This window comes from Schistocerca gregaria, chromosome 8 (assembly GCF_023897955.1).
Source record: "Schistocerca gregaria isolate iqSchGreg1 chromosome 8, iqSchGreg1.2, whole genome shotgun sequence".
NCBI lineage: Eukaryota > Metazoa > Arthropoda > Insecta > Orthoptera > Acrididae > Schistocerca > Schistocerca gregaria.
In genome coordinates, this window is record NC_064927.1 from 363,627,495 (window position 1) to 363,648,755 (window position 21,261).

General features: G+C 44.1%; 1 protein-coding gene across 1 annotated transcript in view; it reads right to left on the bottom strand.

Annotated features, from left to right (window-relative positions):
* The window catches only part of LOC126285191 (odorant receptor 67c-like), a 140,634-nt gene that overhangs the window by 15,710 nt on the left and 103,663 nt on the right, over positions 1-21,261 (bottom strand). The window contains exons 6-8 of the mRNA XM_049984498.1: positions 14,995-15,094; positions 11,642-11,740; positions 4,815-4,970 (exon numbers count right to left, since the gene is read on the bottom strand). Of these exons, the coding sequence (XP_049840455.1) occupies positions 4,815-4,970; positions 11,642-11,740; positions 14,995-15,094 (355 nt within the window). The remainder of the gene's footprint in view (positions 1-4,814; positions 4,971-11,641; positions 11,741-14,994; positions 15,095-21,261) is intronic.

Genomic DNA, 21,261 nt, shown 5'->3' on the forward strand with positions numbered 1-21,261 from the left:
AGGAGGTAACTCTAACATAAGGCACCCAAAAGTAATACTCTATAATCTTGTGGCTACCCGACCCAGGGACGGCTGAAGGACCTACCAGCAACCCAATCAATTCCCTTCCGGCCGATCAACGGTACGACAACAGGAAATGTCAGCGTGGACGTAGATACCAGCATCGCTACGTCTTCAAGTATTGGCGTCTAAATACAGCCAAAGCACAGTAACCACTCAAAAATATGAACAAACACCAAGGGCTGTCGAACTACACGCCGTGCCGGACAGCATCGTACGGCGAGGAAAAATCCACTGCGGAACACTACGCTAATGACTTTACCGCGGAGACTTCCTCGCTGCTCTGTCCCAACCGATCGACTGCCTACTCCAGTACGCAGACAGCACTAAAATTAACTGCTCAGACGAAATCACACAAGCTAGACACAGTTCCAAGAAAACACTTCCACAAGAACTCAACAAGACTAAAATGAATTACTGTGGAACAACAAGGACGAATCACACGTCGACACACACAGAGAACCCGTAGCGGTCAGCGACCAAATATACGTCGTCCGATGTGACGATCGACTTAACGACCAACCAAGGTCGTCCCCACTCAAGTCATGTGTGTCAGCAACGATTGGGCGAATCTTGGCTATCCGGACTTCACTGAAGCTTCACCCCGACTCAACTCCATGTTCGTTCGGAACTCGGAGACACGGCGACCCCAGCACACTGGCTCGGACCCAACCATACAGAGTTGGGCCGGTGAGGCGCCGACAGCCAGTGCTCGCCGACCGCTGGCGACACACATGAACTGTCCGACGGAGGGAGATTGGAGCGGGACGACCGTTAGTTGGTCATTCGGATGGTCGTCTCATCGGCCAGCGTATATTTGGTCCTACCACCGTTTTCGGGCCTGGGCAGTTGGTTGGTTGGCGTGGAGTAGCGAGGAAGTCTCCGTGGTGCGTAGTTTGGCCGGGACCGCTGCCAGCGTCCATGTGCGGTCGGAGTGTGAGGGGCTGTTCGCATTGCTACGAGGTCCGTGGCTCACCGATCCAGGACACGAAAGTTGAGTCTTTACATAATCTACCAGCCAGCCCCGACTGCTCACATTGTGTCGTTTGAATTTCATTGTGGGCTGTTGGGACATTCCCGCTAGCAACAACGCGTGTTTTCAAGTTGACGAAATTCTAGCCGCCCTCCTGTGGAGTTTTGAATTGAAGTGCACCAGCGTAATCTACTGCCTTGTGGCCGTTAACGTTCCGGTTACCTGCCCTGGTCGTTGACGTAAATTCAGGCAGTGTATTTTCCTCGTCGTGGTGTGGCTGTCCAACACGTCGTGTAGTTTAACAGCTGAATGTGTAATTCGCTGTGGGCGCCGATACCTTCTGCGTTGTTCCATTAAACTCCCTGTTGTGTGCTGGTCAGATGGAGCAGAAGTTATCCTGTCGCTTGGTCCGTTGACTGTCTGTCGGTTGGGTTGCCGTCGGATTGAGAATTTATTGGGCCGATTGCCTGTCTCACGTAAGCGAGTGTCAGATTTTGAATTCTAGGCCGACCCTTGGAAACTTCTGAGTGCCGTTTGATGTGCTGCATTTTCTTATTTGTCCTTGTTGTTTGTTTTTGTGTGGCTTCTAGCCGATTTTAAGTTTTTTTTTGCCCTTATGGCGTGAGATTGTTTGGACCTTCAGGCTAATTTAGAAAAATGTTTTAAGATGAGGCCTTCTGGCTTTTACAATTCAAAGTATTGTTTTTGAGTCTTAAGTGATTGGCCTTCAGCCCGTTTTAAATTAATGTTGTTTTGCTCTTGAGGCATGAGATTGAATGGCTCATTTAGTCGGGAATCCAAAGTTCAAATGGCTCTGAGCACTATGTGACTTAACTTCTGAGGTCATCAGTCACCTAGAACTTAGAACTAATTAAACCTAACTAACCTAAGGACATCACACACCTCCATGCCCGAGGCAGGATTCGAACCTGCGACCGTAGCGGTCGCCCGGTTCCAGACTGTAGCGCCTAGTACCGCACGGCCACTCCGGCCGGCACCGGGAATTAAGTTCTAAAATTAATGTATGGCTTGCCCTGTTTTTAATGTTTTCTTTTTTCCTGTAATGTTTGTCAAATGAATAAAGTAGTATGTTCGAGTGCAACTGACAGCCACTCATTTTGGCTCATTTCCACAAATTAAAGTATCTGTCCTGTCCTGCGGTTCTAGCATAGGGTCTCAATTACGCCTTTTCACTTCCAATTTTAGTCCGAAATTGCATTAAAATTATGCTATTTCTCTTAGAATGAGTTCTGGTATCCATATAAAATGGACAAAAACATGTTTTGGAGTAATCTCTCGGCGATAACTAGACACCAGCGTCGAGTGCAGAAGTGACGGTCAGTCAGGCTACGATCGACTCAGGCAAGCGACACAGCTGCCTCTTTTCCACTGTTTAGCATAAGCGTGAGTATGAGGACTTTTTTAAAGAACCATTGTAATGACGGTACTGTGGGCCAGTGGTCCTAAGTGCATATATGGTAATTTGTGGGTCTGGTTTTGAGCGCCTCTGGTAAAATTATCTACGTTTTATTTTATTTTATTCGTCACCCCGTTAAGCTAATAATTACAAAATTTAAAAATAGGAGTCCAGTTTGTATTCGTAAAATTAATATAGCCTATTTAGACTAGATGGTGGTAAAACGTGTGACTATACGAGGAAATTTAGTGTGAAAGTGTTTTCTGTTGATGATCCGCTGAAGATTTCCTTTATCAGTAGACATTTGGAGGAGAAAGGGAGATTTAAAGAGCTAGGTAGATGTATTTCAAATGAAAATCGAAGAACAGAGGGGCGTCGGATGGCACTCATTCATATGGCTTACATAACACTGAGAATTTCGAAATATTTGCAAAATATTTTGATCAGCTACTTAATTGTTTAGGACCAGTCCATAAGCTCGAATACACGAACACTCGTGAAAATCTGGAAAAAAAGTATCCTAAACCACCAAGGAAGACCTTATTAAAACCTTATTAAGCTGTTGGAGGAGACTCTATTACAGTAGTACAATTGAAATGGTCTCTACCAAAAATAAAAAAGAGCCTAAACTAATCTTTCAGAAAACAGAAAAACTCCCAGGAGTATGGAAAGTGGCCCTGATAAATCCACTACAGAAGAAAGGCAATAAACTGATGTTAACAACAACAGAGGAATTTCTTTGCAATCAGTTGCATATGACAAGTCCCCCAAGACTAGACTAAGCGAGTAGAAACAACACTGAAGAGTAATTTAGATGAATAGCAAGGTAATTTTAGAAAGGGCTGCTCATGTTTTGAACAAATATTTAATCTGGAGTCAGTCATTTGCCACACATTACTGAATGCAAAAGATCAGTATTTTTCTTTGAAACTGTGTGTAGCGTATTGTGTAAGCGTACGGTATTTTAAAAGCTGTGTTGTCACGACTACACCATGGCGCGTCGTCTAAAGTATAGATGGATAATTCATGGACCTTGGGTCAGTTCCCATAGACGCCAAAAATTTATTTTCCCTTTTATTTTATTCCTTGAAATGTGATACAATTAATTATTAAGTTTAAATGTATTAAAATAATTCAGTTTATATGTGTTGGAAATGGTATTCTTTCCCTGTGCACATTGGCCCCTTTCTTTACGGATATGTAAGAGTTGTGACGTATGAGGATTTGTTGAGTGCAAGTGAGCGTAATGGATGCGTTTGTAGCATAGCCTAATGTTTGTGTCGTATGATGATAGTGATAGAAGGGAGGGGGTGGAACTAGGTGCCAGCACACAGCCTACTTCTCTCAGATAGCACCAAGCAGGCACCAAGCTTAATATCCCCACCTGATGGACAGATCAGCATCAACAGTGTTATAAGTCCTCACTTCATGACACGCTGTGGAGGGGTTTGTAATTTAATCCAGGACATTGGTACAAAGACTGATGATCAGAATTTTTATGCTACCATCTTTGCTCCTCATGCCGCCAAACTACTAGCAGTTACAATTTCATCCAGCACCAGCTTACCAGCATGTCGAGCACTACCACATGGGAGTCCGTTTGCGACATTGGCTATCGGGAGGACAACAGCTGGTGATTGGTTCTTCAGTTTCTCCTGGCGTATTTCTTGCTCGAACAGTCCACGGGTGTACTGCCGGTCCATAGTGTCCATAGGGCACAATATTTCGGCGATCAGACATGTCGCCATCGTCAGGTGTGCTGATGATGGCGACATGTCTGATCGCCGAAATATTGTGTTCGTTGGACACTATGGACCGGCATTACAAAAAAATGGTTCAAATGGCTCTGAGTACTATGGGACTTAACATCTGTGGTCCCCTAGAACTTGGAACTACTTAAACCTAACTAACCTAAGGACATCACACACATCCATGCCCGAGGCAGCATTGGAACCAGCGACCGTAGCGGTCACGCCGTTCGAGACTGAAGCGCCTAGAACCGCTCGGCCACACGGGCCGGCACTGGCATTACACCCGTGGACTGTTCGAGCTGGTGATTGGTTCTCGAAGAGACTGGCACACAACCATTCGCCAACCGCTATGATTGATGCATTCTGATTTGGAGCTGAAGCAGTACTGAATAGGGTATAACCCAAGCTAAGTCGGATCTGACGTCCAGCAGCAGCGGTGCAAGCACTGTGCGCTAAATTTCGTACCCAGTACGTCCCAAAATCACTCACAAATTAGACATGCAATCTTCCTATTGTACTGTATATACACTATAAGAAAATTTCGTTACTGGTTTTATTACCTAATGTTATAATTTTAATGGCCATTGGTGTAGATAAAATGAACAGTACACACCAGCAGGAATGTCTCGCGGGTGAGTCCATAGAGCTTGCAGGCAGTGAGCTTGACGGGGATTTGCAGGCGAGCCATCATGATGCGCAAGGAGCGCTTCAGACTGGGGTCAGCATCCGGCCAGGCACAGCTGTACGCCGACAACTGCAGCTTCTCGCTCTGTAACAGCCGTGACTCCGTTTAACAGCGCTACACTGACCGCTTCGTGGCCACCTGCCAGTGCGCCTTATGCAACAAGTGAGCACTTTCGTTACTGGTCAACAGTGATGGGATGAGACGGACGATATGTATACAGGATCAAAGAGTTAAGGCAGAACGAGTAAGTATAACGTGATATTTCTAAACGGGACAAACTACAGGAAGCGATCCCTGAGAGGATGAAGAACACAAAAGGTCATGTGGACATATGGCTAGAAATGAGTTCCCAGTGGGAGTTTGAGGAAAAAAGATCTTTGATAATGACTCCAGTATGAGCACCAGACATGTGGCTTCGCCAGCTTGGAGTAAGCCAGAAGACCATGTGGAACATTCTCCACCACAGCTGGCATTTTTACCTATGGATTTACCTCCCGGTGTTTCATCGCAAATGCCGCCACGTTGCTGGGATTTCTGTTATACTAACTATTCACAGATGGGGCTACCTTTACAAGAAGCGGTATCGTTAACATTCACAACACACCCCTGTGGGCTACAGAAATTCCCCTGATGTGGTGTGGTGGCAGCGAACCATCAACACTGGTTCAGTGTTTGGATAGGGATTACAGGCGACGAACATGTAGGACCAGTCATCCTTCCAGTGTGCCTCATAGGCGAGGCGTATCTTCACCCTCTGCCTATGAGTCGCCTCTCCTGTTGGAAGATGAAACGTAATGTGGCTACTGCATGACAGTGCTCCAGCTCACCGCCCTCTTGAGTGTCGAGGTAAAATACGAGTAGAGGAAGAACACTCCCACTTGCCTGGTGTGTTCTCGCATATGATTTCAATCATTACAAGCTACACTGCCACAAATCTTTTATCTCCACATTCAAGGGGGTATATCTCCCTTGGTACACATGTCCGGCCCTATGTCCATACGACCTCTTTTACTTCTTTTTCTCTCAGGGACCTTGTCCTGCAGTTTGTCCACATTTAGTAAAATCGCCCTGTGTGCACTCGTACTGTCCTAATTACCGCACCCTGTACACATACTGTCCGCCTCATTCCATCACTCTCACCAGCCAATGACCATCAACAGTATCAGTTGCCTTCACTTCATTAGACACTGCAGAGTGGTTCTAAATTTAATCCATCACATTGACGCAGAGATTGGTGATGCACCACCTTTTCTCCCCTTGCATGCGGTATACTGATAGTGAACACTTGATCCACCACCAGCATTCGAGCCGATCGCCTCTTAGTCGGGCGCCACTGCACAGGCGTGTAATAGCGACCTCGGCTATGGAGGAAGGTAACGACACAATAAAATTATTACGATAAACATGAGTCCAGAAAAGCATACTTTCTGAGATCTGAGTACTTGTTCGTAGGAGGTGCTCAGCGTTATATCCATACACGGCAATACATACCTTTGCCCTGCCTTTTAAGGAATTACACACTCTTCGGAATTGCGCTGAAGACACCATACTGTAGTAATTGCACGTCTGCACAAAACTTAGTTCACTAGCCTTAAAAAGATTGGGAAGTACCGATATATGTACTCCATAATTCTAGTGTAATTCCAAGGTGAGAGGAAAATTTTCTAACCAGTAGAATACATCAGAGTACAAAGTAGCTACTACTGGCCAATAATATGGTTATTGTAAATGCGGAGCAATACTTCGCCCTTATATGACATGCGTTTGATAAGGTTATTGGCGAGTTAATGAGGGATTTGTTACCCCACTCAAGAAGAGAACATCAGTTCTGAGTGTATCATCAGAGGTGCTGTAGTAGGAGAGAAGAGGAGAGGACAGGAAATTGGTGCAAAACGCTCTCTGACGCACACTATACTGCAGCGAGTGAGGAAGATACGTATATGTAGCTAGTTTAGCTGTAACATAGGTTCCAATCAAATCTCGGATTGGTCCAATAAGATTCGTGTCCGGATAATGTGCTGTTCACAGTATTTTACTGACATTTGCACTTTGCAGAATACCGATAGCCAATTGTGCTCTATTGGACTAACTTCGTCTTGCATCAAAAGAACATATGAGCTAATAAAAATAATTATGGGACATACGTTGCCCCGAGTGGTCAACAACCTTTCTTGTTTAGCAACAATCTGCTAGCCGTCACGGTTACTCACGTGATCTGAAGATAGTAGTCGTAGAGACCAAAACAGATCTTATAATTAATGTGCAATCGCGACTTTAAATGAAATGTTATACAGAAAAAAATATGCAAGATGTCACCCTTGTACCGTCGAACGATCAAGTTACGTTCCAGATAACATGAGAATCCATTCCCCCGCTCAATGTTGAATCGTGCTCTTAACATCTCTGCCTCACTGCGATATTAGAACGTACAGCTCACGAACGTAGTATTCCGCACTCTCTGTATCGAAAAGCGTCCTCCTTCAGGCTGGACTCTAAATCATGGCTCGTCAGACAACCAAACGCACTGACTGAGATGGCGAAGTGGTTAGACACCGGACTATCATTCGAGAGAAGTTGTCCATTGCTCACCTAAATCGCATGTGGTAAATTTAAGGTTCCTTCTTCTTAAAAGAACATGGCCGATTTTCCTCGTCATTCTTCTCTATCCGGAATCTATAATGATCTTTTCGTCGACGAGAGTTTACCTTCAGAATCAAACCTGATTCCAATCAGCGTCGGCTTGCCAACGAGCTCCTCTACCCGGAATCCTAGAGGTACTATGCTATAGTGTTAATAAAAATACGCACAAGTACGTCAAAGAGCATCATATTGAAGATGAATACGAATTGGTTTGATCGAAATGACCTCTTTAAGTTTACAAGTTGAATAGAATCCTACCGCGTCTTCTGATTTGCAGTGAGCAAAATGTAACGACTGTCTCACGTTGCAGTTGAACGTGGGCAAAGTGCAGGTTAGCTTTCTTCGCATCCATTGGGTTTTCTCAACAAGAGCCAAAAGCCTTGGACGATAACATGCGAAACTTCAACTGCATTTACTACATAAATCTGTGACTCGCCGTTTCTATTCTGCTAATGGACGTCATTTTATAATCGCACTACATTTACTAGTATCGAAGAGAACACTAGTGTCGAATACCTTCGTCTCTTGGAATCTAGTGATGTAACAATACGACTCTTATCTGTGACTACACGATCTTTTCCTCCTTCCTATAGTAGTTATCAGCGATTCTATTCAAAGTCGTCTTAGATACATTTTTTCCGTTTAATAGTATACGTGTACCTCCTTCACCTCTCAAGCTATCAGCAGTGCAACATTCCGCTCTCTATAAATAAAACTTAAAACGGAGAGGACGATGTACTACCTTCTATGACAAGAAAAGTGACGTACCACGAAGGAATTATCGAAATGGAACGTAAATCGGTATATGTCACGTGCGCGTACAGAGAAACAACGATTACACTTTAAGAAAAATTGCATAATTTTCTCAAGAGAAAGAGCTACACAAATTGAGCAAGTCAATAATGCGTCGGTCCACCTCTGGCCCTTATGCAACCAGTTATTCGACTTAGCATTAATTGATAAGAGTTGTTGGATGTCCTCCTGAGTGATATCATGGCATATTCTATCCATTTAGTGAAGTATTCCTCTCTCGGAATATTTCCAAAAGATCTCAAATAGATGTAATTAAACTTCGCTAATCTGAAAAAGTAAACTTCGAACACAAACAGTTTGCTGTTTCTGGTGCAGGTCAACAAAAGATTAAAAAAAACGTTCTTCAGAAACTCTTCTTAGTAATGTGAAGAAAACGTTCGTCACGAGCTAAAGAAAATAGATTCTTGAAAGCGTAGATTACGTTCTCTTGAGAAATGAAAAGTCTATCTTCAAAACGAGGTACATATTCAAAGTTCTACCTCACGAGCAGCATGCCTTCTCCGCCGTGTAGAACACGAAAGCTCGCAGCACAGATCGCAGCTGTTCGGATTACCAAGGTGTCATCCGATCCGAGGTGGTGTCCACACAGTAATAGTACAACAGTTGCTGGAAATCGATCTAGCCGGCTCCGCGTGGGTCCAGAAATATTCGAGCGGAGCAATTTACATTCTTCACATTAGCTATCTAAGTTCTGGTAGGTGCAACAAGAGGTACGTGTATGGAGCAACCCCTTTTGCTATATTCTGCGCACTGTGTCTGGTTACGGGGAGGCCCTCTGGGGGCTGAGCCGGATACCGCGGAAACCACCCTCGCGCAGGGGCTGAGCTGACGATAACCCGCTAAGAACAGATGCGTTGCGGGTTGGCGGCGTGGAAGGAGAAGGTGAGATACGTGCCATTTAGAGCGTTAGACTGTGAAAATGCCGAACTGAGAGCCTGCCCATAATGCTCCAAACGTTCTCAAGTGGGAAGACATCCGGCGACTTTGCTGGCATAGGTAGGATTTGGCAATCACGAAGACAAACAGTAGAAACTCTTGCCGTTTGCGGGCGTTATCTTGCTGAAATGTGAGCTCAGGATGGCTTGCGCCGGCCGAAGTGGCCGTGCGGTTCTAGGGGCTGCAGTCTGGAACCGCGAGACCGCTACGGTCGCAGGTTCGAATCCTGCCTCGGGCATGGATGTGTGTGAAGTCGCTAGGTTAGTTAGGTTTAACTAGTTCTAAGTTCTAGGGGACTAATAACCTCAGACGTTGAGTCCCATAGTGCTCAGAGCATTTTTTTTTTATTTTTTTATGGCTTGCCATGAAGGGCAACAAAACGGGATGCAGAGTATCGTCGACATACCGCTGTGCCACGGATGATAAACAAAGGGGTCGTGCTATGAAAAGAAATGTCACCCTAGAGCATCGTGGGCTTACATTTCAGTAATATTATGTCCACTCGCACACGGTGGAAGTTTCTATTGCTTTTCTTCGCGATTTCCAAACCCTACCTTAGTTCGCTGGATCTCTCAAATTGATGATGCTTAAGGGTCCTTCAACCAGCTTGAGATTTTGACGATCTGACCCTCCAATTAGACAGGATGTGGACGGTATCTCTCAGGACGTGTATCAACACTACCAATGCCGAGCCAAATAACTGAGATTTGTGGTGTGTCGTTTTGTTCACTTTTTATTTATTTTTTTCTTAAAGTTCAATTTAAAGAGAATGAAATATATTAAAAGTGTTTTCACTAAAGGCTAATTTACATTGATGTTATTAAAATTACCCATGATCCCTTTTTTCATTCTTTAGAAACGAATTATAGAGAAGTACTGCTCTTCTTTGCACAGGAAGAAACTGCAGCGGTAAAGGATAATTAGTGAGGGGAAGGTTGACTGGTTATGTAATGGTTTGAATATTGCAGGATCAAGGGTATTATGGTGTTAAAACGGAAGGAAGTGACTATGTAATTGGGTCGGTTTTGTGGTAGGATACGTGAGTTGAAATTTGCGCAAGAAAGAGCGAAGCCAGACAATGATTATAGGAATGATATGAAGAAAAGGGAAAGAAAGAAGATTAGGCGTCACCATCCTATGGAGGACAAAATCCTTAGTGTTGGACCACAAGCTCAGATTGGTACCAAGCAAAGGGAAGGCACTCGGCTGATTCTTTAGAAAAAGAAACCCCAACATTTTCCTTAAGTGGTTTTGGGAACCAATGGGAAAGCTAAATCAGAGTGGCTGTCTTGTGATCTGAACGCCACTCCTACCGAATTTGAGTCCAGTGGCATAAACACAGCGCCACACAAGTCGATGAGAGAGTAGGAAATGAATGGCGGCAGTAGAATCTGATGAAGGTAATGATGAGGATGGGCGAGTTAGGTATGGTTTCATAGACTAGGATTGTCTGTCAGTTGTTCCACTGGGAGAGGAAATGGACTGTGTTGGACGGTGTACAAGCATGCGGCTGAGGAAATTTGTTTGTATAGGGGCAGGGGAATAGCCGGATTAGAGCGAACCAATAGAGTGCTTGGAGTCTGATTTTGGACAATTTTGCGTGTTGCGGAGTTCTGATAAATAGGACCGTTGTAAATGGCTGGACGAAAACTGCACGTGGTTCATCTTCTTCTATAGCTTAAATTGTTGAGCTGGAGCTCATGAATCTTGTATTTCTTGACAGTGAAACGGAAGTTTAGTAAAATAGGTGGTGTAGGAGGCGTGTTACCAGTCTGGACGATAAATACTCAGAGATCGGATAGGAATATAGGGGCAAGCATAAAAACGTATAGAATAAAAGCTTACCTTCGTGTATTTGTAGAACTGCAGTTTCAAAGAGAGCTTCGTTCTTTAATACTGACAGAGATTCGCCCTCTCCTAAGAGTCATGCGAGTATCGAAGGAACATTGATTATGTAACAGCTTAATAGCTGAGAAACACAAATCGCCTTCTGCAGTAACAAAAGACCTGAAATCAGTATGAGTGCGACTCAAATTTCAGTCTGTCTATTTCAATTGAGGTTTTTCGTGGTTTAGCCAGATGACAGCAGCTGAACGCCAGAATTTACATTCACAGTGAGATTAGCCACTGGTTTGCCAAACAAAGTGTAAACAGTGCAAGTCATCCATGTTGAATCAAAGTTTCTCGGGCTGTCTAGCCCCTACATTACAATACAGAACACCTTACGATCCACCGACTACCTCCGTTAATTGTAGAGTTTGGTGCAGCGGGACAAGCTTGGATATTCCAACACCCTACCACCCAATATATGATAAATTACTATTGTATTAGTGCTCATACGTGAGCAGCCGACAATATTTACTGACCTCCAAGAGCAGCTCCCCACCGTACCAGCAGTACAGGAACAGCTGGTAGAACATTGTAGCCAGGTATGTTATATAAGTGTGTAGGTACGCTCTCTCCGCCTGCAACAATTATACATAGAACATATTCAGATACACTGATCAGCCAGAACATTATGATCACCGACCTACTATCGATATAAACCCGTCCAGGCTATAGCGACGTCACCTGGCGAGGAATGACTGCTAGTCAGACACACGCACGGTGCATGTAGTGTCAGTCAGTGTGTAGAATGGCGAAGGCGCGCGATCTATCTGAGTTTGACTGAGGGCAGATTGTGATGGCCAGGAGGTTAGACTCGAGAATTTAGGAAACTGCATGACTTGTCGAGTGTTCGACGAGTACTGTGGTAAGTGCGTTAAACATGTGGTGAAAGCAAGGAGAAACAACGTCCAGAAGTGGTGGGATTGGGCGACCACATCTCATTACAGATGCAGGATATGGTGAGCTGGACAGGTTGGTAAAACAGGACAGGCGTCGATCTGTGGCAGGACTAACACCAGACTTTAATACTGGACAGAATACATGTGTACCTCAACACAGAGTGCACCGAACACTCCAAACGATGGCCCTCCACAGGCGACGACTCGTCCATGTGTCAAAGTTGACACCAGCACATCGGCAACTACCGCTGAAATGGGCAGTGACCATCGGCATTGGACACTGGCGCACTGGCATAGCGTTGCATGATCTGATGAATCCCGATCCCTTTTTCATCATGCCGACGCGAGGACACGAATCCGTCGTCTTTCAAGGTAACAGATCCTTACTGCAGGGTGGTGACAAGGTAGCTGCGGCTCCGTAATGCTCTGGGTAACGTTCATGTGGGCATTCATGGGTTCAGTGGAGCTCGTGCAAAGCACCATGTAGGCGAAGGGATATCGTACAGTGGTTGCACACCACGTGCACCCCTTCATGATGATCATGTTTCACGACGGCAGCGGCAATATTCAACAAGATAGTGTGCCATCCACAAGGCCAGGAGAGTGATGGAGTGGTTCGAGGAACACAGTGGCGAGCTCTACGGTCGCAGGTTCGAATCCTGCCTCGGACATGGATGTGTGTGCTGTCCTTATGTTAGTTAGGTTTAAGTAGTTCTAAGTTCTAGGGGACTGATGACCTCTGAAGTCCCATAGTGCTCAGAGCCATTTCCATTTGAACCATTTTCCATTTTTTAGTGGCGAGCTCCATCTGATCCCCCCCCCCCCCCCCGCCCAAATCTGACCTTATCCGAACACAACTGGAATACGACTGAATGTGGCGTCTGAGTTCATCGCCCCCCTTACCGGAATTTGCCAGAATTAGTGCCTTGTGTGTGCAGATGTGCCAATTCCCTTCAGCGACCTACCAAAGTCTCATTGCTTCCATGCCACGACGCGTCGTTCTGTTCTCCGTGCCAAAGGTGGACATACCGGCTATTAGGTAGGTGATCATAAAGTTCTAGCTGATCAGTGTACTTCGTCTATTACTGCAACAAACACACAGATCATCAACGGTTACTGCCCGCAACAACATATGAAAAATCAATGGACTGGAATGAGTAGAACAATGCCTTATTGAGAATGTGATACACTGATCAATGACGCCTTACAAGTTAACTGATTATCTATACAAGAGACGAGTCAGGATAAAATTAATAAATTGCTGGTAGTGTTTCAAGTAAAGTGAGCACCCGTTAACCCTGTCAAACCAAGTGAAGAGGGAGGGGGTATTTTATGCATACCTTTAAAAAAAATGCTTCAAATGGTTCTGAGCACTATGGGACTTAACATCTATGGTCATCAGTTCCCTAGAACGTAGAACTACTTAAACCCAACTAACCTAAGAACATCACACAACACCCAGTCATCACAAGGCAGACATACCTTTTGAAAATTTTGTAATCTATTCTGCTACTTAATATTTTAAAATTTTGAAAAAATATTAATTGTTATATTAATGAATTCTTCTACCAGATCTCATAAAAGTTTTAAATTTTTCAGTTAAACTAAAGTCAAAAATTTAAGTATTAGTGCTAGATGTCACTTTCTCCATTGAATTTAGTATTCAATATTTTCAGGTTCATTACCTTATTTAGACATAGATATCTCTTTAAAAATACGTTATGAGTAAAATAACCTCCCCCTTCCTCCCCCGACTATAGAACACGTTATTGAAGTGCGTTGATATTCCTAAGTGTGTGGTAAAAATTCTTTTCACGTTCAGGACTCTACGTACACATCAGCATCTCTTTATAAAGTATGTTGTTAATATAGGTCAACAACAATTAACGAATTTTGTTTTTTTCATTTTTTCTGGGACTGGACATAAAGAAACACCCCTCATTCCCCTTGATAATGCCCGTTATGGAAAATTTTCTGATATTGCTTGGGTCAACACTTCAAAATCATTTTTAGGTCCACGGAATAACATTACCATCTTGATTACTACCGAATTTCCAGCATATATCAATACTTATCCGTATGGTGATTAATATCATTCAATACTGAGAATTGTTTTCTGGACACGATTGCGTTACGACAGTTCTAGATGCAGAAAAAATGTAGCTGCGACTAGCAGCTGCAAATATTTGAATATGAAAAACTGAAACATTATTTCTGTATTTCAGTCCTTCAACATCCATTTTTTAATGTATAAAATAGTATCTTCAAGCCTTTTGTTAGTTTAACTTACGTATACGAGAAGCTAAATATTGCAGCTGTTTAAAGGAAGAAGAAACTACAGACAGACACGTTTTAATGTTTTTGAATGATTTGTTGCCGTGATAGCGTTTCCCGTTCAGCGATTGTACTCTGTGTAAATTTGACAGTTTCTAGAAACGGAGTCTCCACACAGCCGGGAATGGATAGTGTCACCTTACGTTTCTCAGAATCTCCTGGTTGACATGTTGTCGTCTTTACATTCTCAGGTAATAGCTACGAGCAGTCTACAAATTAAAGCTCCTGTTAAAAACCTCATCTAATGATTGGCCTGAAGTATTTGGAAATCTGGCTAATAGGGCAAAAATAATGCAAAACATTACTAAATGCTTAACTGCATTTTTTTCCAATGCATCCCTCGTTGTCAAAAGCTACACTTTTTTCTGAGTTAGTGCGTATTTAGTGATTTTTCTCTGAATTTTGAAAAACAATACATAGTTTCAGGGTAATGTTGGAAAATGTAAGTTACATACCGTATCTGAAAGGTTAAGCCAATGGACATATTTGGAAAAACACGCGCAGAAAATTAATACAGTATTGAAATTTGTTCTTTCTGGAGACATGACGTGATTCTAAGTCTTTTTTACAACAGCATGTTAACTGTACAATCGACCTACCGTAATAACAGTGAATGCTGTGAAACATATGACGAGCGTGCTGGTCATGAACTGCATGAGTACTGAAGCGCTCAAAATGGACTCCATCTCAGCCGCAGACCTGAACACAAAACAATGTACACATCAGCTAGAACAACAGAAGAGCAGCTCGCCGGCATGCAGTTCAGACAGTTATGAACCTCTTCTTTCACCTCGTCATCGGAGCTGAATCGCTGGGACCGAGATTAACGCTCACAGATACTGTGAGACACTGAAAAAACTCAAACGGGCAATTCAGAACCGGAGAAGAGGGATGTTGAGCAAGGACGCACACATTCTCCATGACAACGCTCGCACACACATCTCTCGGCAAACAGTTTCAGTGGAACATAATCACCCACCCACCCTATAGTCCTGACTTGGCACCCAGTGACTATCACCTGTTCCCTAGGTTAAAAGAACATTTGGCTGGAAAGCGATTCAGCTCCGACGACGAGGTGAAAGAAGAGGTTCATAGCTTTCTGAACAGCATGGCGGCGAGATGGTATGACACGGGCATACAAAAACCGCCATAGATTCTACAAAAATGCATCGACATAAATGGTGATTATGTCGAAAAATAGCCAAATGTTCTAGCTGTAAACTGATGCATACCATTACAGAAATAAACAATTATATGTACTCATAAAAAATAGGAGACATTACTTTTGTGATTACCCTCGTACAATACCACACGGCGAACTCCGTGCAGAGCTCCTGTGTACGTGGGGATAAAAGATACTGAAACATCCACGGTATTCACCCACATGGGTCCGTGCGATAACGACCTGTTCGTCACGCGTACCTTTGGTAGGCGTCACAACACAAGAGGAGACATCATCGGTGTCACAGGGTGGTCCTTGCGAGACATCGACAGAGATGAATGCGCTGTCGGTGTACGACGCGTTCCGTATCTGGTCTCCGAGGGTGAGGGTGATGGAGATGCGGGGTGATTGCACTGAGGTGATGTAATACGTTAAATGTCTGTAAGTAAAGTCTACCAGACTTTATTGAGAGACATACAATTATAACCTGTTGTCATTACTTTTTATCCAGACCATGTATCTTTGTCTTTTCGTTACATTTTACCAAATTCAGTTAAATACACTCTGAGAACACGTAGAAGGTAAGGTCTCAGATAATGACAGGAGGATTCTCCCTTCCTACTGCACAACTGCACAGTAGTTAGGCTATACAGGATGGTCAGAAATAGTCTGAAGAGCTTGTAAGCGTCGATTGTGCTGAGAAATAATTGTTAATGAATAAATTCGATATGATGCACTGTTTCCTAGTTAATTACCATTGAAGTTAACCAATTAGGCCTCTGTGCGCAAACTCAAGCGGCCCGCCAGAGAAGAGTTCTTTGTTTAGTTTCCTAAAACCGAACCGGAGAGCGATACTAAAATTGGACATGAGACGGTAGTAAGCACCAAACCCGATCCGAAAGCTGAGCAGTCTCGTGCGCTATAATGTACATTATGAGAACAGCTGACACTAAATGTATCTGGCGGGCTGTTTGAATTTGCGAGCGCAATGGGCTGATTGGCTATGTTCAGTGCTAATGAACTCGGAAATGGCTCAACGCATCGAATTATTTTCTGAACAATTATTTCTCAGCACAACCTACTCTGCAACTCTCTTACAAGCTTTTCGGACTGCTTCTGATCATCCGCTGTATATATTCTTCATACGCTACAGAACTGACTAGAAAACATTTGACAGGCATCCTGATGTGAAAGAGATATATACAATACACTGATGAGCTGAAATATCATGACCACTCCTTACCGCGAGACTGAAAGCCTCTGATGACGGTGTGGTCACGTGAAGCGGTAAGCGGAGCAGAAATGAATGGGGAATCATTCGAGCGATGATGTAGGCCACAGATGGGAAAATCCACTAAGATAAGTGGTTTTGACAAAGGGCAGATTGAAACTTCCTGACAGATTAAAACAGTGTGCTGGACGGGAAACTCGAAGTCGGGATCTTTGTGCACACTACAAGGCTTTAGACACCGTTCCTCTCAAGCGTCTTCCAACCAAACTGCGTGCCTAAGGAACATCGCCTCAGTTGTGCGACTGCATTCGTGATTTCCTATCAGAAAGGTCACAGTTCGTAGTAATAGACCGAAATTAATCGAGTAAAACAGAAATAATATCCAGCGTTCCCCAAGGAAGTGTTAAAGACCCTCTATTGTTCCTGATCCATATTAATGACGTAGGAGACAATTTCAGTAGCCTTCTCAGATTGTCTGCTTATGACGCCGTCATTTACTCATCAGATGACTAAAACGAATTGCAAAATGATTTAGGTAAGATATATGTATGGTGCGTAAGGTGACAGTTGACCCTGAATAAAGAAAAGTGTGAAGTTACTCACATGAGTACTAAAAGAAATCCGCTAAACTTCGATTACGAGATAGGTCACAAAATGTGTAAATTCAACTAAATACTTAGGGATTACAGTTACAAATACCCTAAATTCGAACGGTTACATAGATAATGTTGTGGGTAGAGACAACCAAAGACGATTAATTGGCTGAACATTTAAAAGGTGCAACAGGTCTACTGAAGAGACTGCTTACACCACCCTTGTCCGCCCTATTCCGGAGTACTGCTGTGCGGTGTGGGATCCGCATCAGATAGGACTGACGGATGACAGTGAAAAAGTACAAAGAAGGGAGGCTCGTTTTGTATTATCTCGAAGTAGGGGAGATAGTGCCACAGACATGATACGTGAATTGGAGTGGCAATCATTAAAACAAAGGCGTTTTTCGTTGCGATGGGATCTTCCAATGAAATTTAAATCACGAGTTTTCTCCTGCGATTGAGAAAACATTCTGTTGGTACCCACCTACATAGGGAGAAATGACCATCACGATAAAATAAGAGAAATCAGGGCTCGCACAGAAAAATTTAAGTGCTCATTTTTCCCCTGTGCTCTTCGAGAGTGGAACGGTAGAGAGACAACTTGAAGGTGATTCATTGAACCCTCTGTCAGGTACTTTATTGTGAATAGCACCGTAATCACGTAGATGTAGAGACTATGCTGCAGAGTGAAAATTTCATTCTGATAACAACCCACACTCTGTGGCTAAGCCATGTCTTCAGAATACCCTTTCTTCCAATACTGATAGTCTCGCAAGTTTCGCCAGAAAACTGCTGTGAAATTTGGAGGGTTGGAGATGAGATACTTGCGAAAGCAAAGCAGTGAGGACGGGTCGTGAATCCATCTTGGGTAACTTAGCTGGTAGAGCACATATTCACGATATGCACGATATTCACGGGACACAATTTTAATCTGCCAGGAAGCTTGATATCAGCACACACTCCGCTGCAGAGTGAAAATTTTATTCTAAAGGACCAAATTGTTATGACCCTGCGCCTGTGAATGAACATCTCGGACACAACGAAGATGGCAGATTGTTCGCGTGCTACTGTCGTGAGCATCTATGGAAAGTGGTTGAGGAACGGTGAAACCGCAGGTAGGGAACAAAGTGTTGGACTCCACCCCTCATCGTAAGAGAAGCAGTCAACTGAAAACCGGCCGGCCGCGGTGGCCGCGCGGTTCTAGGCCCTTCAGTCCGGAACCGCCCGACTGCTACGGTCGCAGGTTCTAATCCTGCCTCGGGCATGGCAGTGTGTGATGTCCTTAGGTTCGTTAGGTTTACGTAGTTCTAAGTTCTAGGGGACTGATGACCTCCGATGTGAAGTCCCATAGTGCTCAGAATCATTTGAACCGAACAACCGCCAAACGGGACCATGGAATGGTTCCATTCAATAATGATCACGACATACTTAAAGACCTGTATCCCACTGAGAGACGAGACGATCAGTTCCTGTTGTGTAGAACACCATCGGCCACTGACAGATCCACAAACACACTCACTCTTGCCCTTACTCGTCTGGCTGAAACCGAGGTTCATGCATGTTTTCTTCAGGTCGCTGTATGAAGGTGCTGCAGTATTTCGTAAGTAAGTTGCTGAAGCGTAGGCTTCGTACGATTGTCACTGTGTAGGTGGGCGTTATTCTGTAACAGGACGATCCCGTCCGACAGCATTCCGACAGGCCGAGGGCAAATAGCAAAGCCAACAGGAGAAACTTCCCACATCTACCCTGTCAATGAAATCCAAAGACGATAATCTTGTGTTTCTGGGCCACAGTCATGTAAGAACGTTTGAATAATATTTCTATCATTTGACTGTACGAACTCGTTTATTATATAATACATTGATGTTCATTCTGTAGTTCCGTTGCTCTGCAGCTGGAAAACAGGTTTGCTACCTTTCTGTCATATATTTTGTGATTTTGTGCTCATCTACGCACTGAGACATCCATTTTCATAGATCTTGACGATGACTTCACTTTACAAAGTCTAATTATATGCAACATTATTGTATTTGGTAATGGCATAAGGCGAAACTATGATAGTAATACGAAATAAAAGAAGGGTCTAACGTCAAATGGCAGAAATGTGGTTCAAAGAAATCCAAAACTGTTCATACAAGTTCCGGTGAGATCATGATGACCTACTTCTTCGAATGACGGGGTCTTCTGCTCGTCGAGTTTCTCGAGCGTGAATCCACAATCAATGCGCATCACTACGAAGACACTTTGCAAAAACTGCGACGCCTCATAAAGTCAAAACGCCGAAGAACGCTGTCAGACGGAATTATCCTGTTGCACGACAACGCGCGCCGCCACACAATCAATCGGACGAACACTACGCTTCGGCGTTTTGGTTGCGAAACACTGCTACATCCTCCTTACAGCGCGGATCCTTCTCTGTGTGATTTTCACTCCTTTGGCGATCTGAAGAAAGACGCTCGTGGAAATCGGTTTCAGTCGGTCAAGAAATTACTACAGTCAGTGCGATAGTCGATCCGTCAGCGGCCGACCGCGTTCTATGAAACAAGGGTTCGTCGTCTTGTCTCCCAGTGGGGTAAATGTCTTACGCGTGTGATGATTATTATTGAGTGGCGTCCATTCCGTGGTCCCATTGTGGCGAGTGTTCGGTTTTCATTTGACTGCCCCATATAGAATGCGGAGGTCAGAAGTATGCCCGCTCTGCATAGCATGATAAGCTGCTCTCTGAGACCGATCTGATGACAGATTACAGTGTTGGTACAGGCACATGTGTTTCAGACCACCCCTTAGGACTACGTTGTGGAATATGGACCTCCGCAGCAGACAGCCACTATATATTCCCACGTTGATCAAATGGCATAGTCAATTATTATTGCACTAGGCACAGGATCATCGAGATTCGATCGTAAATCAATGCAAACATGTCTTTGCTACACCTGGTCGATGGTCGTGACCTGTGGCCAAGCGGTTCTAGGCGCTACAGTCTGGAACCGGGCGACCGCTACGGTCGCAGGTTCAAATCCTGCCTCGGGCATGGACGTGTATGATGTTCTTACGTTAGTTAGGTTTAAGTAGTTCCAAGTTCTAGGGGGCTGATGACCTCAGAAGTCAAGTCTCATAGTGCTCAGAGCCATTTGAACCATTGTTTGGTCGTGACCAGATCTGCCGTCATCCTGGCGAACGATTGTTGAAAACATGCACTGCGTCACGAACGCAGCCAGGGCAGTATTATGCACTGAAGAACATTCACCTAGGCTTCTATGGGACCTGTGGCGGTAATCAAAGGCATCGCGATAGCTGTGGGCGAGGTACGCATCTCTTCACGCTTTATGTCTTCCCCGGTGCCCTCTTCTAGAAAGATGAGATCTTGACCCAAGGCCGGAATCGTGATGCAGTGGATTCAGGAGTCTGGTAGTGTACTCACTTTCGGTCCAGTCATTCGAGCTGCACGAACACAAATCATCGGATCGTAACTGAAGCGAAATACGTGGCCTGTGCGTCGAAACATGGTGCCATGTTCCTCTGGAAAGCTACCAACGACATGTCAACTCCATTACACGCAGAATCCTGCTGTAATGTGACCCAAAGCGGAACATAATAGAATAAAGCAAGTGATCTTAATGTATTAGCTCGTCAGTAAGTTACACATAATGGTCGTATTGAAGTGACTGCATAGATTTGCTCGTGTCTGCGAGTACAAAGTTTGAGTAGGGCTCACGTCCTAAGGGTTCCGCACAAATTTAGTTATGTATGTAGACAATTCATCAATACTGGACGCTGGTAATCTCGACGATTTTTGCCTGTTATCGACACATACTGGTATCAATCTCGGAAAATCCAAGACATTCGATAATGTTTTAATTTTAAGTTTGAAGTCGGATTA